The sequence below is a fragment of the Pezoporus flaviventris genome, unplaced genomic scaffold (genome assembly GCF_033815535.1).
Source record: "Pezoporus flaviventris isolate CSIRO_AGI_PZ_B2104156 unplaced genomic scaffold, CSIRO_AGI_Pfla_v1 ptg000041l, whole genome shotgun sequence".
NCBI classification, from domain to species: domain Eukaryota; kingdom Metazoa; phylum Chordata; class Aves; order Psittaciformes; family Psittacidae; genus Pezoporus; species Pezoporus flaviventris.
In genome coordinates, this window is record NW_026892589.1 from 5,597,246 (window position 1) to 5,621,157 (window position 23,912).

At 47.6% G+C, this 23,912-nt stretch overlaps 2 protein-coding genes across 4 annotated transcripts; one reads left to right on the top strand and one right to left on the bottom strand.

Moving 5' to 3' along the window:
• The first annotated feature begins 4,293 nt into the window (after positions 1-4,293).
• LOC133275818 (derlin-2-like) lies at positions 4,294-9,345 on the top strand. 3 transcript variants are annotated; one of them, XM_061466025.1, is made up of 7 exons: positions 4,295-4,489; positions 4,640-4,702; positions 5,314-5,387; positions 5,866-5,959; positions 7,191-7,386; positions 7,808-7,898; positions 8,435-9,345. In XM_061466025.1, exons 1-7 carry the CDS (start codon positions 4,397-4,399, stop codon positions 8,529-8,531), a joined length of 708 nt encoding a protein of 235 aa, XP_061322009.1. In that variant the 5' UTR covers positions 4,295-4,396; the 3' UTR covers positions 8,532-9,345. The 3 variants fall into 3 exon arrangements, with proteins under 3 accessions (XP_061322010.1, XP_061322009.1, XP_061322008.1); XM_061466024.1 differs by having other exon boundaries at positions 4,305-4,489; positions 4,637-4,702; XM_061466026.1 differs by lacking the exon at positions 4,640-4,702 and having other exon boundaries at positions 4,294-4,489.
• Positions 9,346-11,564: 2,219 nt separating this feature from the next.
• SMARCB1 (SWI/SNF related, matrix associated, actin dependent regulator of chromatin, subfamily b, member 1) lies at positions 11,565-23,745 on the bottom strand. The gene is made up of 10 exons (XM_061466023.1): positions 23,502-23,745; positions 22,024-22,135; positions 21,332-21,361; positions 19,896-20,025; positions 19,186-19,323; positions 18,378-18,505; positions 17,645-17,811; positions 17,022-17,212; positions 12,830-12,961; positions 11,565-11,928 (listed from the first exon to the last, which is right to left on the bottom strand). The coding sequence occupies exons 1-10, from the start codon at positions 23,592-23,594 to the stop codon at positions 11,889-11,891; spliced, it is 1,161 nt and encodes a 386-aa protein (XP_061322007.1). The 5' UTR covers positions 23,595-23,745; the 3' UTR covers positions 11,565-11,888.
• Positions 23,746-23,912: the final 167 nt, after the last annotated feature.

A 23,912-nucleotide genomic window follows, 5' to 3' on the forward strand; every position in this document is an offset into this window, starting at 1 on the left:
AGCTTTCAATTAGACCTGTCCCCTGGCCTATTGAGAGGCACCTGAGTCCTGCCTCTGATGAAAGCCAAAGTACAAATACCGTTTCTGACTCCTTGTAGGGGCTTTCAGGAGCTGACAGCATGTTCAGTTGTATGTGCTGCTGTTGTGAGCTGAACATAGACCTCTTTTTATAATAAACAAGCATTGTTTCTAGGTTCTTTTGTTGATTTGGCCACAGCACTTATGAAATGGATGTTACAAAATGAAGGTCCTTGAAGGATAGTCCCCACTGGCAGCTGTGGGAGGTGACCTATGGTGCAAATGACAGATCATAAGGCAGAAGAATTTAACAAGAATGATTAAGCACTGGGGAAAAAAAACACAAAATCTATGCAGGGACAGACATTTTCTTGCTTGATGTCTTCAACTCATGATCAGAAGCTCGTTTGGAAGAGGTGCTTTATTTGGATATGTGATCAGGCTCTGCTCAAGAAGATTTAGGCAAGATCTTCTTATGATATGCCAGATACCAAGCTGTATTTTTGAACTAAAAAACACAGGAAATAAAAATAACATAAACTTTGATTTACAGCAAACCCTGTGCAAACCCCATGTCCATGAAGGAATGAACTCTAAGTGCTGTCTTTAGTTTCTTGTTAACAAACAAACAAATAACACCCACCACCCAACCCCCCAGTCCTGTGTGATTCACTTTCTCCTGACTTTAGCCATCACACTGTAGAGGTAGCTGATCTGGGACAGGAAATCCTTCAATGAAGGAGAAAGAACTTATATATGGCCATTAAACATCACAAAGTAAACATTTCAAGTTATGATTACACAGCTTATCTATGCACAACAGGCTCATGGAGCCTTGCTTCCAAAGCTGGGGCAGAAACGCCTAGTGACTACTCTGAGGTGGATCTGGAGCTTTTGACACCTGTTGTCCATACCACTGAGGACTGAGTCCGAGAGCTGAAAGAACCTTCCAGAAAGGTCCCTCTGGCTGTTAGGGCTCATTTGCAGGGAAGCTCAGTGATGCTCTTTCTGAATCTGTTCCTAGTGCCAGTGTGCCAGGCATGCAGCAACGTCTTCTACACCAGAGCTGAGATGTCAGGAGTGGCATAGTGTGGGGAGCACTAGGGTGGGTGAGACCTCATACAGAACTTGCATAGTTTCGTATCTTGGTGCAGGGAGTCTGAGAGTGGGCAAGGGGCGAGAGGATGTCTTTGTTTTCAAATGAATAGAAGAACTGGGGCTCTACTGCACAGGTATGGAGTATTGCTCCAGCCAAGGTGGCCAGGGAATAAACACTTTCCATGGAGTGTGCTATAGCCCAGCTGGAGGAGGTGCCTGTGTGTCTTTAGCCCAGGTGTGACCTGTCACAGTAGGCAGGACACGTTTGCAAAAGGTCATAAAGCAAAAAGCCAACGGTGTTAAAGAGCAGAGGGCACGTGTCACCGGCCGGACACTCATCGAGCTCGTGGCTGGGGCTGAGTGAGCACCCCTGGAGAGGGCGCCAGTGCTTTTTAAGGTCTATGCTGCCAGGGCTCAGCTACTTTCATCCTGTGACTCCGGAGAGTGCTGCGATGGGCAAAATGAGAGCTGCTGCCTTCAAAGCAAGCATCTGTTTGTTCTTGAAACAATCAGTGACAGCAGTTAGAGCTTGAACTCGTTACCGAGCCCAAAACAATTACGATAAAAACAAGTTCCAGATGGGTTCAAACAGAGTTGTTTTTGTCTTTACTAAATCAGAATGGATTCTATGTCTTCAAGTTCCTCTGGCATTTATGGACAGGAAACATGAATTACACACAATAATTCACTACAAATAAAAGAGATGAATGCTGCAACAGCCCATTTATCTTCGATCATGTGCCTTCTTGAGGTTTATGTGCTGGTTAACTTGTGGGGAGCATTAATAGTTTTTTTTTCTTTGTTTTCTAACTCTTCGCTATTTTGGTTTGCAGAAACTGAGACAGGAAGATATTGAGTTTCACTTAAGTTTACCTGCAACTCCAAACACTTGCATGTTCCTTAAAATCACTCCAGAAACAGAGAAAACAGAACAGAGGCAATAGGATAGTCTAGTAGCAGTCACTGTCTATGCGCAAAGCCATTCTTTTTCAGGAAATAAATATGTTTTTAAATCAAAGCCAAATGAATGCACAGTGGTGAGTGTGCAACACACTCTAGCCAGGCATATTTTCTTGTGAGTTGGTTTATGAATTGTAAATGTTTACAGTACAACAGGTTACTATGACTGAGCCTGCAGATGCAGAATGGGTAAGTACTGTCTGGAAAAGAGAGTTGCCTCCTGTGCCACTGTGTTTCAGTTCTTCCTGTGAGAGACCTGAGCTAAGGGTAAAGATGGAAGTTCTTCCAGTTAGTCCCTCAGTCAGCTCCAAGAGCCTACAGATAGACACCTTTTCCAAAGGCCACCCAAAATGGACTGAAGTCTGGGCATCAGGCCTGTTTTATGGAAACTGAATTTCTGTTGTCTTGGGTTTTGAAAGCAATGTTGCATATTGACATGAATTCAACTGCTTCCAAAAGGAAGGGGAACCCAGGAGACGGCAGGCAGCAGCTGTACATCAGCCCTGCTCAGACCTGTGCTCACATCTGCCCTGGGGCCCTGGGCAGGAGAACTGCACAAGCAGGAAATCAGCAAAAATTTCTGCATGGTGTTTTTGTTCTGGCAGTCCCTCATTCCTCCTTGCAGCTGAGACAAAGAATCTGGGTTTGGTTCGGGGGGGGGGGCTTTTAATTAGATTCCATGATTTTATAGAAGGGAACATGTTGGCATCCTCACAAAGGTGCATCATGTGAACTCAGCTAGGCGGCTGACTGTTGTGATGTTGTGGAAAGAAATAACTCCCCAAACCCATAAAATGTGACAGGGATTGTAGCAAATACTCAAGCTGCCCCTGGGTGTTCTTTAGTGCATGAAGTCAGCTTGGCTGAGCTCCAAAGGGAGTGAGATCATGAGCAGGAAGCAGCCTGGGAACTGGGGGTGTCAGTGAGGTTTGTTTGGCCTATTCCAGTGTAAGATGGTGAACTTCCCGATGTGTTCCATAGCTTCTGCCCCTTCCCCCCATGAATCTTACAAAAGAAGGCCTTAAGTAGAAGCAAGTAGAGTTCTCCAGTTTTGGCTGGCAAACAAAGGAAAAGAAGAAAAGTGAGAAACTAATGGCTTTTGTTAGGTTCCATGCAATGTCTGTTTAGCACATAGTCCTCCACGCAGAGTTTGTGGGATTGATCATTTGGATTCTCATCTCTGTGGAGCTAAGTGAGACAGCTCTAGAACAATGACCTCTTTCCAGCAGAGATACTCCCAGTGTTCATCTCCATACTTGGTTCAAACAAGGAAGGAATCACAGGCCTTGAATCCAGCTTCAGGCTGGCATTACCCGCAGGCAGCAAAAGCAGATAGGAAACCTCTAATCCCACATCCAGAGGAGCAGGATAATTACCCATTTATTTCATCCATTATTCATTTGCTCTCAGTTCTTGGACTCAGCTGCCCCTCCTGCTTGGCTGTAAGCTCTGCACTGTGCCCCAGTGCAGCTCCGACCCTGAGCTGTCTGTGCTCTCCCGGGAGCAGCCATTTCTCAGCACCACAGTGCCTGCAGCCCATTGTCCCCCGATGTGCTCAAACACCCCTTTCATCTTCCAGCTGGGTTTTGTTCTTCATCAAAGGGCAGCCAGGGCAGAGGTGATGGAAACACTGACTCCCTCCCCATTGGTGATTTAATTTCCCATTAACTGGAGGTTTAAAGGGAAATCTCAGGGCTCATTTAAGGCTCTACTGACAGCTTCACCGTCTCCTGCACAAACTCAGCACCAGGCTCGTGTGGCTGTAATGATGATCTGACCCCTGAGCACACGGGCAGCTCTGGAAGCAAGATCAGCGCAGAGGGTGAGGTTTAGGCAGACCTTTATCAGAGCATCCTGCCAGAGTGCTTTGCAGGATGCTGGACACAGTTACGTGGGGAGCACAAATGTCCCGCTCTCTCCTCCAGACTTAACTGCAAATGCTGCGGCGCCGGCAGCGGCGCCGGCAGCGGCAGCGGCACCGGCCTCCACGCCTCACCCTTCTCTCCTGCTGATTGGCCTGCCCTGGGAGGCACGTAACGTGTCCCGCCCTCCGCCGCCTGTCACGGAGATACTCCGCTGCCATTGGCTGTGGCGGCTCGCCCCGCCCCCGGGAGGCGGGCCCCGCAACGGCTCTGCCCCTCCCAGTCCGTTACCTGCCGCGGCGGGTCCGTGCCGGGTTGGCGGCGGGTGGAGGCCGAGCGCATGAAGCGCGCTCCGATTGGCCAGCTCGGGCAGCCTGTCGCGTCGGGATTGGCCGTGCGCGGCTCGCGGGGGGGTGTTAAAGGGCCCGCGAGGCCCGCTGGAGCTGTTGCTGTGCGCCATGGCCTACCAGGGCTTCGCGCAGGAGTACCTGGGCATGCCGGCCGTGACGCGGGCCTACACCACCGCCTGCGTGCTCACCACCGCCGCCGTGGTGAGGCCGAGAGCGGTCCTCGCGGGGGGAGGCTGTGGTGGGGCGGTCAGGGTCCCGGAGGGGGTGCTGTGGTGGGGCGGCCAGGGGGCTGGCTGAGGGCAGTGGGTACCCGGCAGCGGGTGGCAGTGCTCTGCCTGTCTCCCACAGCAGCTGGAGTTCATCACCCCCTTCCAGCTGTACTTCAACCCCGACCTCATCTTCAGGAAGTTCCAGGTGAGGCCTTGACCGGGCTTGGGGGCCCCTCGTGCCCCTTCTCAGCGAGGGGTGGGTGTGACAGGCTGGGCCCTGGCTTTGTAGGGTACTCAGGGGGTGCTTTACGATCCAAAAGGGCTTCTTTCCCATTGCTCCAACCTTCTGCAGCTCCTAGCAGGAGCTGTGTTGCCAACATGGTGGCCCCTCTTGTCACAAACACAGTCTTCCCCTGCCATGCATCATCTTGGCATTTCCTTTTTTATTTTGCTTGAAACCTGTCTCTTCTGTGACACCGAGGTGTTTGGCCAGCTGGTGTCAGGTTGGGTGGGGAAGGTTTTATTGTAGAGAAGCATGAGCACTGATTTACTTTGGCTCTGGGTGCTGAATTGTGGCTGTTTGTCCCTTTCTGAAAAGCTGAGAAATCTTTCCCACACCTGGAAGAGCAAGGTACTCTGATATGGGCAATGAAGGGGAGTCTGGTGTGAAGGTGGTAGAGCTGTCTGTTGTCCTGGGGTACTTCTGAGTGTACAGGGGTGTGACTGGGCGTCCCCGGGGGGGTGAGTGAGAGCTGCTGTACCTGTGATGGTGAGAGACCTGTCTGTCCACCTCCTTTGCTCTCTCTTCTCTTTCAGATATGGAGGCTGATCACCAACTTCCTCTTTTTTGGGCCACTGGGATTCAGTTTCTTTTTCAACATGATATTTCTGTATCCTTTGGTCTCGGTGAAACTCTCTGCTTCATTTTGGCTTAGATGTGATTTCACCCCATCCACCTTCCTCCCCAGGCTAACTTGTCTTGGTAATGGTCTAGGGCTGTGGTTCTTTTGGTCTGAAATGAAGCCAGGCCCCCAACAACTGTGGCCACCTTCTGCAGCTCCATCTCTGCTTGCTGCAGGGCAGCCCCTGCCAGAAGGCTGGAGAAGCCATCAGCACTGCTGTGGCTCATGCTGGAGAGCAGTGCCCATTCCTGGAGTGAGCTCTGGCTGGAGCACAGCAGTTGCCTCTTTCTTTCCCTGGGGTCAGTGATATGAGGTGATGTTTGCACTGTTCTGCTCTGGGGCTGACAGCTCCTGTGATGAAATAGCTCACAGTGGGTTTATTCCCTGTAAGTTGTGCTGTGGGGACACAGGGTGGCCAGCTGTTAATTTCCTATACTGCAACCCCTCCTTTTTCTCCCGCTCTCAGGTACAGGTACTGCCGCATGCTAGAAGAAGGCTCCTTCCGTGGAAGGACAGCTGACTTTGTTTTCATGTTCCTCTTTGGAGGGTTTCTCATGACAGTATCCTTTTGAGTTGGCCGAGGCTCTTTGGTGTTCTGATCTGTGGATAGTGTGGGTCTTGACTGCTAGCTTTTTGAGTCGCAGCTGCATTGTGTGGTTAGTAGCAGGTACCTGCCTGTTGAGCAGGACAGCTGGCTTATGAACCTTATTCTTGTGCCCCAGGCTTGTGCCCTGAGGCCTGGGAGAGCATACAGCGGAGAGTGTTCTGCCTGTACAGCACAGCTCATGTTCCTTGCCTTGCCCACCCTTGTCTCCTGACCTGTGCCCCCTCCCTGTCCTTAGAGCAGAAGCACATATGGGAAAAGCTGCCTGTACTTTTGTTGCTGTCTGCAGAAGTGCTGATGCATCTGGCAAGGCAATGGGCTGCCTGATCCCGAAGAGGACATGTGGCAGTGTGCAGGGGAATCTCAGCCTTGCAGGAAGCCCGTTTTTTCACTGTGTGAGAAACCATCCAGCTGTGGCCAGGCAGCTGGGTCTGAGCTCTGGTGAGGAGCACACTGGAGCGCTGCTACCATTGGCATGAGGCTGCTCAGAGCTGCAGCTGAGGGGAAGAGCACAGGGCTGTATGGACAAGGAGGGAAGTGTCTGCTGTCAGCATGTCGGGCAGCGTGAGCTCGGCACTCCATCCCTGCAACCTGCCAGTGGCTGTCATACATCTCAAGTTCTCTTATTGTAGGACAAAATAGTCTGGGGAGAAATACCTCCTTCCCAAACATAAAACCTTTTCTGAATGTCTTGCTGCTGTCTTATGCAAATGGCTCAGGACTGTGCTCCCCATAGAGCTCTGCATGAAGCTTTATTTGCTCTCATGGGTGTTGGCCATTGCTGGGTGTTTGTCAGTGTCCAGGAGCCCACAGCAGCCATGCACTTGGCCATATGTGGATTTGAAGTCCAACTGCAATAAGGGCAAGGGAATATTTCGCCTTTGTCCATCTACTTGTGCTCTGGAGAAGAGGGTTGTGAATGTCAAGAGCAGCTCACTGTTGAAGTTCACCTATAGAAGGCAAGTGTTGGATGTGAGCTAGTGGCTAATATGTGCCACATGTCCCAAGGGCTGTAAGAATGTGAAGGCCCTTCTTTGAAGGTGACTTTTGATGGTAACTTTGTGGAGGTGCCTATATTAGCTGATTAGCTGCCTGTAGTTCTGGGTTTTCTAGTCACAAGGTACCCTGTGCTGCCTGGAGAAGGTGCACGGGGTGGGTAGGCCTTTCCTTGACTCGATAGTTCCTAGCTATTTGGACTCTTTGCCAGCCTTTTTTTCCTGGGCCAGGCTTTCACCATCATGCTGGTGTATGTGTGGAGTCGCAGGAACCCTTATATCCGCATGAACTTCTTTGGGCTTCTTAACTTCCAGGCCCCCTTCTTGCCCTGGGTCCTGATGGGATTCTCTCTGCTCCTGGGCAACTCCATCATCATTGACTTACTGGGTAAGTCAAAGCTGGTGGGTGCTGGGGACAAGGGCATTTTGCAGCCACGCTGTGCTCCAATCTCAGATGCTCCTGGATTGCTAGCACTGTCTCTTACTTTCATCTTATTTCAGGTGGTGGGTTTCCTAAAGTGAGCTGGCTGAGGTTGCTGGGTGGCCAGCCTTGTGCCTCAGCTCTTGATGTGTCTTCCCCAGGGGCTGAAGTTGGATATAGTGAGCTCTGCTGGCAGAGTCTGACAGGCTTGTGTGCCCATCGCAGCAAACAGCCTGGCCCTGTGGGGCTGCAGCACTGGTGGGAGCTGGGACATGGGTACACAGCTGATGGATTCTTGTAGATTCCTCCTGCTTAAGCTCCCAGTGGCTCTGGTTCAGCTGGCAAAGGAGTTGCAGCTGGGGCTGACCTTGGTCACATCTCTTCCCAGGGATTGCTGTGGGTCACATCTATTATTTCTTGGAAGATGTTTTTCCCAACCAGCCTGGAGGAAAGAAGTTGCTGTTAACCCCTGGCTTCCTGTAAGTAAAACTGATTCTGGGCTTTCTGTTGTTTCTCAACCTTCAGCAGACTGTGACAGTGTGGGGTGAGTGTAGGATGCAATTGCATGCTGTTAGCACCTCATCTCAACAGTTTGTGCCTCTGCTGCAGAAAGCACTGGCACGTTGCACGTTATCTGCGTATGTACACGAGGTCTATAAAGCAGTTGCTGGTACCTTAAACTTTGCTAGTTGAACTGGAGCGCTCTTGCTGCTTGTGGAAATGCTAGATGCAGGTAGGATTGATTTCTGATATGTTTCTGTACTTTAAGAAAGCAGAATACTTTCAGCTTCATGCTGAGCACCAAAACTGACCTAGAGATCAAGGAAGCAGGTACTGTCATTGTTAGATACTGATCTGTGCTAAAGAACAGGTAGTGCTGGTGCAGAGGGCAGGTGGCTGAGGCATACAGCCAAGCTCTGGGAAAGGCTGGGATGTTCCTTGGAGGGCTGGGTGCTGTGTCCTCAGCTCACTCTCCTAACCTGCCTGCTTGGTGGGATGGCATGTCTCTTACCAGGAAGATGGTATTTGACACACCGGAGGAGGATCCCAACTATAACCCTCTCCCTGAAGACCAACCTGGAGACCAGGACCAGAACCAGCATCCACAGTAACATGTGGGACTCTTCTATGTGGCCAGATTCCTCTTTTCTGGATGGACCGATACTGTGGCCCAGAGATCCTACTGGAATAACATCAGTTGACGTTCTGATGTGTCATGTTTCACTGTTTGTATGGGTAACCCATTTTCCCCTTGTACGAAGTGGTTCCAAAGAGCTTTGCACATAAGAACAGATGAATGCTCATGGAGGTGTTCTAGGGACAGGGACTGGAAGCTGTGATGGCTCCTCAGTTACTGGGGAGTAAGTATCAAATGGGGTGTTAAACCAGTTGCTCCTTCTCTTGCTGTTTGATTTGATGCATGTCAGGTCACTCTTGCCCTCTGTAGAATGCTCCTGGCTCTCCTGGTTGTGGGCTTTCAATGAGGTAGTACTCCCAACTCTATCATGGTAGAATGTCGCTCAGCCTCTTCCTTGCCTCTCAGTCCCCCACTCCTTCTTGGTTTTTGTTTCCAAAGAGTCTTTACATTAAAGTCTTTATTTTTCAGTAGTGTGTCCATTTCTGCCAGGGGCAGAGGCATCAGTTCACCAGTTCTCATCAGGACTTGGATCACAGCTGCCAAGTTGCTTGTTTGGGCTTTTCTTTTTTTGGTGGAAGCAAAGTTCGGGCTAGCTGGAAGATGTCCTTACCCTCCTTTGTCATCAGGACTGGAGAGCATGAGGGGGGTGTGTGCAGGGGGTTGTCTGTTAGAGAAAGGGATGCCTGGGAAAGGACAGGGGACAGAGCTGGATGCTTGATCCATGCAGTGACTGGAAGTAGCACTTGAAACTGGTAATAAAGGCTGTCTGCACATGCAGTTTAATTCCACTCTTGTTGAGTTTTTTAGTTCTGAAACTTAAACATCTGAAATTTAAGAGAAAGCAAAAGTTAGTCCCTACCATGAACAGCTGTATGAAATGGATTTGATCATTCATGCTAATGCAGTGCACTTCTCTGCTTGTACCAGACCTTAAAACCTTTGGAGTGGATTTGTAAAGGTTGTTTCTTAGGATAGTTTCTTTGGTAGTGTTGCTGTCTGCTCAGCTAAACACACTTGAAACCACCACTAAAGCTACCCAACTGTGAGCAGCCATTATCCAATTAAATAGAACGTGACAGGAGTCTTCTGCAAGATGGAACCAAAGCCCCCCCTCCCCTCTGTGAGCTTCCCATGAAACCCCTTTTTAATGAAAAAATCAGACTTCATTTGACCAATTGATTTGCCACACTCATGTTTATCTCTGCAGGATGAAAGACCTGTACAGAATAGCAATCTTGTTCTAGAACACATAGTGGTAGTGAGGGCTAAGCAGCCTCAGACTTGACAGGTACTTGCTGTGTGCTTTGCTCATGGCCTAGTAACACAGCTGGTGTTTCAATCCTGGTAAAAGTTTGCCTTTAAAGTCTGCAGACATTCTGTTTTAAATGTCTTCTGGGATGGGTTTTTTTGAATGCAAAAGCCAGGCTACACTTTTAGCTAGGGTGCTACATTAATCTCAGGATTTATTTGTAGAGCAGGAAAGCCACTCGCAGCTGTTCCCGAGTAGTCCCAATACATAGAAAAAGCTGATTTAAATATTCATCTTCCTGGGACTTGCCCCTCTGGACTGTCCTTCCTTGCCCCTGGCTGCCTGGAGGGACAATTCGTGCAGCTTCTATGGGCTTCAGGAGAGCAAGGTACTTGTAAGTCCACTACAGAAGCTGCAGTCCCTGTGTGTCTGTACCCAGTTGCGAGCTTCAGGATGGGTAACCGTAAGGTTCCCAGCAATTCAGAAATTGTACTGCTTGTGCTAGTTAAAGGCTATAGCAGCCTCATGCTTGTTTTGGTCAAATTTCCTGAAGAGGCTGCTTGTAGAAGTACTTGATCATAACAAAGAGAGGCTGAAGCGTTCTTAGGAAGTGTTAATCCGTAAGGCAAAATGTGTTCTACATGGGAGGCTGACATATGCAGCACAGGCCCCAAGTTTTGTTTAACTTGCTGAAATAACTTTTCAACCTTTCTAATAAGGAATAATAGAGTACCACTCTGGCACAGGAACCCAGAATAACACTGCAATATTATTGCCAATTTTTTGGTTTTCATGTCTAACATCTGGAAACAGTTCCCTCCCACCCAGGAATCAGAACTGGCTCTGCTATTCCTCAAGTCTAAATATGATAAGTTAAGACTGGAGAGTGTTTTTTGACTGTGTGTTAGCAGTGTGGGTGGATCAGCAAGGACTGTAAAGCCTATTGGCTTTATCATAAAGGCCTGAATGTAGTAATGCTTGGGCTGTCAGCAAAATCTGCCCCTGCTTGCAACACTCATCAGTACTGGCAGTGAAGGGCAGGAACTCTTATCAAAGAGCTGGTGTACCTCAACAGCGAGGTACATTCTAATTAGGTTTTTAAGTAAGCTTGACTTTTCTAATCTCACTTCAATGGGTTTCTGTTTTGAAACTCCCCAAGGAAAGGCAGGTTGTTTCTAGGATTGCAAAAGCCTCACACTGCAGTGCTAAGGGTATTTAAAGACACCCACTTTTGCTTTGGGTGCTCTGTAACTGGCAGCTGTATGTGGTGACAATGACCACAGCAAAGCCACCTGCTGATGCTGCAGGCTCATTAATTGCATGCCTCAACTTTTGTACCAGTTCAGAAACTGTTGTCTTCCATATGTGGCCTCCACAGAAAAAAGGGTTCACCACACTGCAAGCTGACATCTGCCAGAAAGCAATGTTAAATGACTGCAGTTAACCTGTTCTACCCTGGTCAAGTAAGCCAGCTGAGCACCTCACTCACTTCCTCACAGACTGCAAAGTGTAGCAACACACCAGTCCTTCAGAGTTGTTTGCTGCTTCTGGTTTTAAGTCCCATTCTCACTTTCTCCTGTTTTATCTGTTGAAGTAAGTACTCAATTTCCACCAACTTCTGGGAAAACTGAACACATTCAAGTGTTCAGTGTTATACCCAAAAGCATTAATATTAGGTCCCAAGCCTGCTCAGTTACCAGAACAGCACAAAACTGTGGTAAGATTCACCAATCATTCAAACTTACTGAACTCAAAGTAGTTTGCATTCCTTTTATTTAAAAAGTTGTCCTAATAGTGCATGTTGCACCTATACAAAAGAATCTTTACACTGTCCACACACAGGTATGTAAGGGCTCCAAGAGCTGCCACAGGTCTCAGCTAGATCATGTGCTAACACAGCGTTCTTGGTACGTGGCATTTAGGTGGAAAGGGTGGGGGAAGAAGTCAGCAGTACTGGGAACTCTTGGCAAGTGGAATGTGTGTCCCCTTCAGGGACAAAGACCCCTGCCAATCCTAGATCCATTTGGGGAGAGGAGTAGGGATGATGTCTGTAGGAAGAGCACCAGTGTCACAATAGGAAGATTACCAGGCTGGGGCAGTGTTGGCCAAACGTCTCATGCGCCTACGAGAGAGAGAAAGAGATACAATGAGTGCTGTTTTACAGGCATGGGAAGTCCTACAAACACCAACACTTTTGGGGAGGCTGCCACAACTTTGTGTGCTCTGTGGACAGGTTTATTCCCTACACAGGCTTCTTGGCCGCCTGAGGCTGCACCTGTTAACAAGGCTATGACACTATGTTCAGTAACAGCTTTTAGGGCACTTTGCTTGAACTGACTGCTACTGAGAACTATTCAGCAACCATAGTTAAGTAGCAAAATAATAATGAAACTCTTAATCAGCAGTAAAAAAAAAACAACACAAAAACCAAATTCCTGGTAGACTTCTGGGCCAGCATATTTACTGCTCCCACACTGTATCTAGAGATTCTAGCAATTCACTTACTTATATCTGTCAAGAGCAATATCACCAAGTAGGAGCAAGTGCTCTCGACTGCCTGTCAAACATTGCTTAGGTCTCTGGTGGGCAGAGCCGCTCCTAGAATCATAACAGTGCTGGAGCTGGAAGCATGGCCATTCCTACATCAAACAGCACTTTGCCCTACATAAAAGGAAGCCTTGTGGAAGGATTCTAGGTAGCATAACAGTGCATGAGAATCCAATATTCTTTATGAATGCCTTCCTATAGAAACAAATCCCCCTGCATGAGCAGAGAGCCCAGGGAAAGGACAAAAAAAAGACAAAAGGAAATTTAGCTTCAAGCAGGAGATGGTTAAAGTAGAGATTTAAATATTTGTGGAGCAAGGTGATAAGAGTTTTAATATCCTGAAGCTAAAGGGGTAAGAGTTTCTGTGGTGTGCAAGTTTGAAATCCTGCCAGCTGGCTCTCGGTAGAGAAAGACAAACATCAAAGGTTAATTTCTGTCTCAGAGAAAGGCAGAACTGTCTGAACGAGTGGCAGCACCTTGTATTTCTGTCCTGGTCTCTGATCTTCTTCTCCATCTCGGCATCTGTGAGGGTTTCCAGGAGAGGGCACCACTGGTCAGCATCCCCCGTGTTGCGAATAGCAATTTCCACAGTCGGCAAAGGGTTCTCACTACATGGCAGTAAAGAAGGCAACAAAGCAACATTCATCAGTGGTCTCGGAGCACTCCTCTGGGTTATGAGCCCAGAGGCAAGACACAAGGACAACAGAGCATCATTTACAGTGTTTCATTCTTAGCCCCTCTTAGGACAGTCCCCTTGCTGGAAGCACACCTGGGACTGATGGTTGCGATCTTGTGGAGCCCAAAGCTTCTGCAAGACCAATTATAACCATCTCCTTTCACCACCATAGAGGAGTCTGTCAAACAGCCATGGCTGATGCAATTCTCTCCCACAAAGGCCATGCTGTAAGTAGCTGACAGTGTTCAAACCTCACAGGCAAAGTTCATACCAGTTTATTAGTGCTGGAGGCACTGCACCCAGAGCAGCAGCTGAGCAGAGGCTGGTAGCAGGGCTCCCTCTCTGTCTAGCTTTGCTGCTCTGCAACTCTGTCTTCCTACCTGCAGTCTGCCTAGCACACCTCTGACAGCTCTTCCCTGACACAAGTCTGGCTTTCTGGGAGCCTGATAGTGGAACACACACTGTTCTCCCAGTTGCCATGGAGCGGGTAGTCTTTCAGGACCTGCTGTTGCAACCAGATGCTGTGGCTACTCCCTGCACATGGAATGAAACACCAGGCTTTGTCCCAGATCACAAGATCTGTCCTCAGACAGATCTCTGCCCTGACCAGCTGCATTATCACATGCACAGAAGTATTTACTGCCTCACCAGTGGCTTTTCAGTAAAAGTCAACAGGAACTGACCAGGAGTAGCTTCCCAACCATTGACAGTGGGGCCGGAAGCCCAGCATAGAGGAGCCTCAGAATGTAAGTGTTTGCTTTGAATTCTAGAAAGCAGCTTAGCCTGAGCAGCACAAAGTGTGTGTGTGAGAGGAGCACTCCACAGGTGTGTGCACACATCCAGCCCCCTCCCCAGGGACCTGCCTCCCTGCACAGGGTTTCAGTACTCATGAGCAGCCCTTTCCTTCCCCCAGGAAGGGACTCAAATGCTAATCGTCATGGGAACATCAGCCTCTGCATCAAAGTTATTCATCTGGAATAACAACTCCTCAAAGCAATGGTACAATGAAAAATTAATCCAGAGCCTTTGGTATCTGATCCTGGGAGGAAGCTCAAGTCAAATCCACTTCCAGTACTGCTTATGTCCACTAAGCAATACTCAAACCCAGGAATTTCATCTTAGCTCCAGACTGCTACACATTCCAGGCTAAATGCTAGACCCTAACTGGCTTTTCTGACTTGATGGCATGGTCTCAACCTCATTTACTGTGCTTAACACTGAACACCCACTAGAATTAAGTGGGGGTAGGAAAGCTGGCCTCAAACATATCACTTAACTGCAAGCCAGCTCAGATACCACATTTCCTTAGCAAAGAATCAGAGATAAACTGAATAAATCCTCCCCCATCTCTCAACCTCCAAAGAAAGGCAGCTCTTCCTCCCCTGTTATTTTCTGATTAAGAGGATGATGGTGCTGGCAGAAAGACTGAAGTGCTGCAGGATTCCCAGTAGAGCAAGACACTCCCTCTGCAAGGGTCCAGGTCCCTGGCAGTAGTGTCCACAGGTATGTCTTCTTTTGGAAAAGGTGCCTCTCTGTATATGTAAGTTGGTGTATGAGAGAACTGTGCCACCACTCGGGTCTTTCAGGCAAAACTCTGGCTATGAGCTGCTATGTGTTGCCACTAGAAACACTCAGGACAGAAGCAGGAATCATCATAGCATGCCATCCCCCCTGAAAATCCCACAACCACCAGTTACCTGTCTACTTCCATTCCTGCCCCTTACACTGGGCTTGCAGGCTCTCCTTGTTTTGCACAGAGCAGGCAGCTGAAAGAACTGCCCTGGCTTTCATCAGCTAGACGACAAGTTTCACCTCTCCCTCAGATGATTAAGAGGCACATGACTTCTCAAACCCCCAGTCCCTTGAGATATTAAGGTTATTTTGATACATCTAAAGCAGACCCTCTCTTTACATCAGTGGAATGACTTTGGAGCAACCACCACTCCTGCGGTTTGGGAATTCAGGAACTAACCAACCACAGAACCCAAATATCATTAATCACTGTAAGGTTTCAAAAGTACTCTTTTGCTGGAAGAACAAAGGGAAGAAGGACATGTTTGTAGTATGACACAAAACAAGGTTTAAATTAGATGGCTCTTCCTCTCTGAATAGCTCATGTCTACAGGCTTTGTTCTGTTGGGGTTGCCTTTCTAGTTCTTCATTCTCCCCCTTGCAATACTGCCACAGTCTGAAGAAGGCCTGACTTCACCTGTCTGAACTACCCCTAAAACAAAGTCCTCTTCAGTAACCATGGGCAGATACGTGTTTTTAGAGAGAATAGTGTGAAGTTGGCACTAGTATTATATACTTGAGAGAGCCTGGGCAGCACTGACTAAAACTTTACGTGCTGCAGGTTAGAGAGACTAACAGGAAGCAAAGGGAGAAATGACCATCCCACCCTTGCAACAGTTAATATGTACACAGATTCATTTCTCAACCCAGGTATCTGCAATACATGGAGAAGCACAGGAAAGAGAGAACATTTAGTGTTCACTAAATGGCCCTCTGATACACCAAGTGACAAGAGCAAGGAACAAATGCCCTGTGTGTTGGGAGGCAGCATGCTAAAAAGTTGTCCAAGTAAATTAACTGGGAAGGTAAATAAATTTTGAGTAGAAAAGGGGGCTTCCTGGCCAGCATGGTATGAACAGGGCCACCTCTCTACTTCAAGCCCTAGCTCATGTCTTTGTTCTAATAGTCATCAGCAGGGAAGAAGAGTACTAAAGGTATCAGATTCCCATCTACCACACTTCAAGTGCCCATTCCTTCTCAGGAATGCATACCCACTGTTCTGTTGTTACAGACAGATGTGGTCCCATGCTGGATCTGCAGATGTCAGTCAGCTGTTGTAGATGGAAAGGTAGAGGTGACCTCCTCACCTCCATGAGGTGAAGGGGCATCAGTGGGATGGACTTAATTCCCATGTGCTAAAGAGTCGCTTTCCATTTTTTAGTATGAACCACTCTGGGAATCATTTCAGAGCCAAGTAGCTGCTGTGGAAGATTTTCAGGATAAAAATAAACCTCCAGAGGAAGTGGAGTGAGACAAGTGGAAGAGCAACTGGTCCAGAGCAGATCACTGTTTTCCACAGAAGGTTGACCTGACAGGAAACCTTCAGATGGAGGAGGAAGTAGCAGAGCCCACAGCAGCAGCCAGCTTCTCCCCACACCAACTACTCCCTGCCCCATCCCTGAAGCAGGACAGGGCTGGGCATGTTTCCCTTTGCTGCTTCCCATCCTGCTTCCCTGACCTGACCTCTACAAAACTGGTGTCTGCAGTACCATTCCCTCACCTCATCAAATACATCATTTGCTGAACTCTCAAACTCCCTTGACTATCACCATCACTTGAGGTCAAAAAACAAAACCTTACAGCACACATTAAGGTATACTCAGAGCTGCAGACTCAGCAACATGCTGAGGGTAACAACATCAGTACAGTAACTCACCACAGAACACGGCACAACTGGAAATGATTATCATTAGGAGACAAGTTACAAAGCTGACTAATCAAACCTGACACTGCTGTGTTCCAGCTGTGAGAACAGCCTGTGATCAAGCCAACTTTAACTCAGCCAGGGGAGACAGATATAGTTTCAATCAGTCTTAGTTCAAAACACCAAAGCTTGAGACAGTGGATGGCCCAAATCAGGCAAAGCCAACAAAACAGAAAAGCATCCGGAGCTCATCATTAGCAAACGTTAGAAGAGGGAGACACAAGGTCACTGTTAATTACAGCAGCCTTTCATTCTGCACTGAAAGCTGACGCTACAATATTTGGTCCTGAAATTATTAGACACAACAGGGAAAGATACTTGAGCATAAGCACAAAAAATGGTAAGGAGGACAGAATGGGTGCAAGCCGTAAGGACCAATTTCCAATGAAACCTTCTTCCTCAGGGCAGCTGTTCAAGGATTCACTGATGCCAACACCCATGAAATGCAAACACCCCCCTCCCCCACAGCCATAGCAGGAAGAGAACAGTTCTGTACCTGAAGGCATATGTCTTCTGATGCCAACTCAGCTGTCCCCGGATGCTGTAGGCAATAGTAGTGACAAACTCCCCACCCAGGCCAAGCTCTGAGCACAGCTTCAAGGCAAATTTCTCTGGTGAATTCTCCTTCTCTGACATGTCCCACTCAAACTGGTCTACAAGGGAGATGTTCCCCACGTGGATGTTTAGCTAGAGACAAGGAAAGAAACAGATCATTTGTTTCCATTCTCACAAGTTAGTCAAAGGTAATTTAGCTGAGGAGGCAGAGGCTGGAGAAGAGAAGCAGAGCAGTAACTCTTAGTTCACTGCATCTGCAGAGCTCCTTAACTGAATTCTTAATTCCAGTAGCATGAGGAAAACTCAGCTTCACTCACTAAGGTTTATTCTTCCAAAAGATGACATCAAAGTATTAACAGAACAACTTTATCATCTCAGGGGCTGGCACATGAATGCTTAATAATCTGCCACATTGGTTCCGTTCTCAATACGAAGGACAAATTCAGTCTGGGCACAGGACTGGAATTAAGAGCAACTTTGCACTCAGGGAAGCTTTTTGTGCTTACTCCCCCATAACATAATCAGAGAAATCCAAATGGTTCAGCTCTTGTTCTACTGTATTACCTTAATAATAACTCGTTGGTCTGACTGATCCTCAAGGATACTGTCAGTTGGGTAGGACTCTATCTGTTGTCGGATGGCAGAGGCAATAGCAGGGACAAAGGTCAGAGGATTCAAATCCAGGTCATCACAGAGAATCTCAGAGAACATTTCTGGGGTCATTAGTTTTTCTGATAGAGAACAGAATGAACAGACACTGTTAACTTTCACAGAAATTAATGTCTGCCACTTACAAATACACAAAATTAATCCCACAGCATGACAAACAAAATCCCAAATGTATCACCTTCTGCTTTTAAATGGGCATTTTGTATTAAGTTCGTAAGGACATGCACTCCAACACAGGTGCTTACAGCCTCCTACAGCTGCTCTGTGGAGACAATGTAGCTATGGTCTAGTAATTCACATACATAAAGAAGCCTACACATTAAATGCTTTGTATTCAGAGTACCTCAGCCAACAGAATAGTCTCAGTCTGCTGAGCTGATGAACTGGGTCAGGAAAATAAGCCAGTTAAACTCTTCTGATTACGTGTGTCCAGAATGACTACAACCCATGGAACTGGCAGAGCATTCACGAAGAGACACGAGAGCTGAACACAGTTTAAAGTAGGACAGCTTTAAAGCTCTGTGTATATGGGGCACGGACATGCATGCTCATGCTTATGGTCTCTTCATATTTGGTGATAGATACAACTATATCTCTCCAACCTCAAGAAACTCTCCTTCCTACATACCATTCATGTTCCACGTAAATGCATCTCTGAGTTTCTGCCCATCAATTTCCATATCAAGCCTGATTGGAACCAGAACCTCCGGCTGGGACGCATTCTCATGGATCACTGCTGGGTCATGGTCATCAAAGCTAATATGAAAAGCAACAACACAGTATATTCAACTAGCACATGACATCTGGCATCCACAGAGGGCAGGCAATGGGCAATGGTTGTGGGAAGCAATCCTCACACTCCCAACTCCCCAGTCAGTCTTTAGACAGACTCCTCAACAAAAGCTTAGAGGGCTATGACAACCAATACCAGTTTATCACTTTTTGTTACACCTATCATAATACATTCCTGCAAATAAATCAAGGAAGCTTTCCAGGGTTACATTTATGTTGGTTTTCTCAACTTTTGTAATGGAAAATAAGTTAGTCATGAGCCACAGCAGCATTTCCCACTGAATGAACTAGATCAAAGTTACTGGAATATGCCACCAAGAGGCACCCTGTCCTTTACAGAGTGGGTTTGCAGGCTCCTCAAATGACAACTGCTCAGCCCATCAGCAAAAAGTAGAAGGAACTCATCAGGAAAAGAATGAACAATTTTCCTGACTAAAAAGAAAGCCTGCTCTCTGAGCCATGGCTGGCAGCTGTGAGGAAGAGCCTCAAGACACAGTTTAACTATGAACCTCCAAATTAGCAACTTGTATTAACTGACAAAAGACCTACAACTCCATGATTCATCTCTAACCCATCAGCATTACCCTGGCAGTGTGTTATTTGGGTAACTGTTTCCACTTTTCAGAAGCAGGAAGCTGTCTCACCACAGAGGGAATGTCCTCTTCTTATCCCTGCCCATGCGGTTTCTGTTAATGGTTGTTGAGCACGGCACGGCATCCAGGTGGTGAGAGCTGTTGGGCAGCGTTGGCACCCACTGGTTGTTCCTCTTGGCCTTCTGTTCTCTGAAGAAGGGGATTGTATGATAAACTGCAGCCCTTGAACAACACTGCTACTAAAGGAATGGCACCGTTTTAAACTTTCAAAGTCCTATTATGTGTTCTTGCTATTTTATTCTGGAACTCTAAACAACAGTTCCACTAAGTCATGTTCCACACCAGCCCCTGGGAAGCCCATTCTCCAGCTATAACTCCAGGTGCACCACTATAAATACTAAGTTCATATTTGGATTTTATGTCTGTATTTTATAAAAGGACTGCTGAGAAATGCAAGGTCTCCAGAAGGCAGTACGTGCAGAGAGTGTGTTCTGGAAAACATCTGGTACAGCTGGAATGCAGTGATTTCAAAAAGAGCTGTATCATCAAACATTTATGTTTTTCTTCCTGTTGTATGTGGGCAGTAACCCAACCCTTCTGGAGATCTTCATTTGCCCAACACTGCAAACAACTGTTAGCACAGAGTGGCAAGCACCCCCAGCACAAGGACCTGGGTTTATGCAACTTCTCATGCTCCCTGCCCAAGCTGACATCTTCCAAGCAGCTCCCTTCTGATCTTGGCCCTCACTGATGCTGGTTACCTGAGGTAGGTAGGAGGTTCTGTGCTGATAGACACTGCCTTATACTTCTCATCATTTCCATCCAAGATCTCTTCCACTTCAGAGGCCTTTAACAGCGTCACACTAGTGGCTAATGTTGTATAGCCATGATCTATTATCAGGAAAGATGCACATAAATAACATGGAAAAGTGTTATACAGCAATGTAGCATTAATAGGCTGCATGGTGAAAAGCTCCCCTGTTGCTGCAGAAGGGACTAACATCAGTTACCAAGTGGTACAAGTGTGTGCCCCCAAAGTTCTGTGGCTTCATTTATCTTCTTGTAGAAATTTAACTTTCAAAAAAGGTTTTGCCATGGCATTTTGTACACATGGGATAAATGGAGATGACAGAACTTTCCACTGTCATTTCCAAGTTGCCAAAGCCTCCACATTTCCTTACACACCAAGATGCTCCACTGCTGGGGTAGGTTACTTGCACTGGAGTAGGTTACTAACACTGGAGTGACCAGAAGCCTAGCTACAGTGCCTAGCCTGGCACTAAAGAAACATAATTGGGTTTTGACTTCCATCTAAACAGGAATAAACCTGACTTTCTTGGGAGCAGGAGTGGAATGTCTTAGTTAATGTATAGCAATCCCTACCACAAAGCCAACTCAAAAGACAAAAGCAGTACAATACCTTGGAACGGGTGCATAATGTTAGAGCCAAGATTTGCGAAAAGGATCAGTATCTCTTTACCTTGTACATCTTTCCTGTTCATGCTCTGTTAAAAACATCTTCCACTGGGACTAAAGAGTCAACACACAGGGAGGGCTAGAATTACAGGAGCTTCTCTCACATACTACCACTGGATAAACCTCCTTTATCCAGGGTGCAATTTATGCATAGGCCCTGGTCATTTCTGCTATGGAATTTACTTAAGATGGAAAGCAATGCCACAGAGCCAAAATTTCAGGAGAAAAAGTCAACTAATTATTATCTAAATTTTGAATCTAATGTGATTTCACTTAAGGAGAGGAAGAAAAACAATTCTTTCCTACCCAGAGTTGCCCTTTGCAATGGCAAAGTTTAGCTCTGCACACCTACACCTGCCACAATGATATAAAAATCTCTTCCATAGCCTTCTGGGAGAAAAAGCCCAGAAAACAATACATCCTCAGTGGATTTAAAGGTTAGAAATAGAGAGGCAACAATCAGTACAGAAGCTGGTAAGACTTGGGAAAGGGGCAGAAACCTCAGGACAGCTCTGGCTGAATTACAGAGACCATCTGCATTTGAGAGTCCTGCCAAGGTTCTGAGAAAAACTTCAGCACATGATCAGATGCACAATTAGGGCAGCCACAGAAAGAGATCAAGAGGAACAGGATTAGACAATCATATATATTCTAATAGCACAAAAGGTCGCAGTGGAGATTCTTCTAGCGCAGCAAAGATTAACATGCAGATAAGACTTACATCGTCTGGGACTGTGAGACCGCTGGTTTTCTGTTGGGGAATAAAACAAGAAAAGAAAGCAACAGGTCAGCAGGATACTTTACTTGGAGGAAGGAGACATAAGTCCAAAATTAACCCATATTTTTATTATGCTCTAGTCTAAAGAGCATACAACAAATCACACTGCTGGGAAATTTAACTGCTGGTTATTAGTCTTGCACCAAAAATAATACCGAGGCATATTCTCACTGTGGCAGTCACATCAGCAGCAATACACCACAGCAAATTCTGGCAGGCATGAATATTCAGTCCCTGCAAGAAGCAAAGTTAAGCAAACACACACATTTCCAATGTGCCATCCTCGCAACATTCCTGCCTGCTTGACAAAAGACACAAATGTGCCCTCTTTGTCAAAAAAAAACCCACCTCTTCTGAAACATGGTATTGATTTTGAGATGTGGCTTTTGCTTTATGATGGATGCAGCCAGCCCCAGGAAAGCCATTTTAGAACGTTTTTGATCAGTTGATGGTTGGTGCCAGGCCAACACAAGAGCTACCAGTGCCACCACTGCAGAGGGCTCCATCACTGGAGCAGCCTGAGGCCACTCACGCAGCCCTCAGGGTGCACAAGCTTCTGAGTCACCAAAGAGCTTTTCAAGGCAAAATTTCAGGTTTCATATAACAATACTGGGAATGTTTACTCATCTTCTCACCATGTGAAGAGGCCACTATCTTCTTCCTTTCTTCCACTGTGGCTAGTCGCCTCCAGAGTGAGGGGTATCTCTTGTACAGGGAACCCCGAAACATACGCAAGTAGTTTCCCACCTACAAGAAGAGAAGTGGAGACGTGGCTGGTGTTCCTGTGTGGCCTGGTGTTCCACTCAAGAGATTTTTGTCAGAAGCTGAAACAAATTTAGCTTTTTGTGATGGTAAACGGGTCATCCCAAGAGGATTTTTGTAGGGTTTTTTACGAGATACTGATATACTGGGTTTGGCATTGTGGGGCACCACAATTTTCATGGCAATACGGAAAACTATATTCTGTATTTCACTAGTCTGATATTAAAAATTTCCATGCACTGATAATCCATTTAATAAGGAAAAGAATCCATTCCTTTTCATGTAGTTTTGAACAACCTAGCCTTTCTTTACCTCTATTTCTTTTCAAGGCACAACGATCAGTAGGAATTAAATCAAACCGGGCACCCAGCTCGCTCACATTCCAGCTTTTACTTCAAACCTCTGTGCCGTGTAGACATAGCTCAAATACAGCAAATGCCCAGAGACGCGTATTTTGGTTTAAATCCTTGGCACATGCAAAATGTGATCACTGTCAATAATCCTCTTTCAGATTAGTTTACCATCTGTAAAGCAGTTCTGCTCTTCCTGGTACAAGATGCTCACCTGTGCTGAGGGCTACAGCAGAACATGCTGAACAACAGAACTATTTCTAGTCTCTGAAATCACATTTTCAGACTGGCAGCATATTGACAGGCTGCGACAGAGTAACACTCTTATCCCTCATCTGACAAGGCTTATTTTGATCTTAACTTTTATTTGCAGGTAATTTTTAATCACATCTTTCGCTCCACAGTGCTCATCAGCAGAAATTAACGGTTGATAAAGGAAGTAACACGTTCTCCCCTTCCATGTGCCTGGCATGGCAATCTCACAGACTAGCTACTGCAGTTACAGCCAAACTCTATGTTTCACGGGAGAGCACAAGAGGCTTTTAGTCCCTGCTCAACCCATACAGCTGCCCGTTTAATTTATCCAATATTCCCCTGTTTTGCATCAAGGGGTGGGGGGGGTAAACCATGCTTCTTGCTTCAACGAGGCTCGTCTTCAGGCCTGGCTCTGATGGTGTTACCGAGCACCAAGGCCGCTCTGTCACTTTACTACCTGGCGGCACGTCAAAGAATCCGAATCTCTGACCAAACCCGCTACAGAAGTCCCCGGCAGCACCCCCCGGAGCGGGGCCTCGGAACCGGTCTCCACGTACTCCAGGAGCGGCCCTCGCCGGGAGCGCTGGTCCCGGCCCGGCTGAGCCCCGCGGGCCGCGGGAGGGGCCCCGCGGGAGCTGGAAGGCTGCTCCCCGCCACGTCCCGACGGGTCTCCCCTCTGCCCGCCCACCCCGAGCTCAGTCCCCCGACAGCCGGCGCGGCGCCCCGCGGCCTCCCCCGGGCCGCACCTCGGAGCCGATCATGTAGAACTCGCCGTCCTCCTCCAGCTGGAACTTGACGGGCTTCTGCCCGAAGGTCTTGCTCAGCGCCATCATCATCATCGCGCCGGCAGCGCCCGGCGTCCTCAATGGGGGCTGCGGAGCCGGTAACACCGAGCCAAGCAACGACGGGCGGCGCCGCGGCCTACTCCAGCTGTCGCGGCGCGCATGCCCCGGCGGCAGGCGGGACGCGCTGAGGGGCGGTGCGGGCAGGCGGTGCTTAGGAAAGAGGCGGTTTATTGGCACTTAAATACAGGCAGGGCGCGGAGCGGGGCTCACACTGCGGGCGGGGGGACGGGCAGCGCTGTATCGGCGCTTACAGTAAGCGGGCCGGGCCGGGCCGGGCCGGTATGGTATCGTATCGATAGCCCTGCGGTGCGG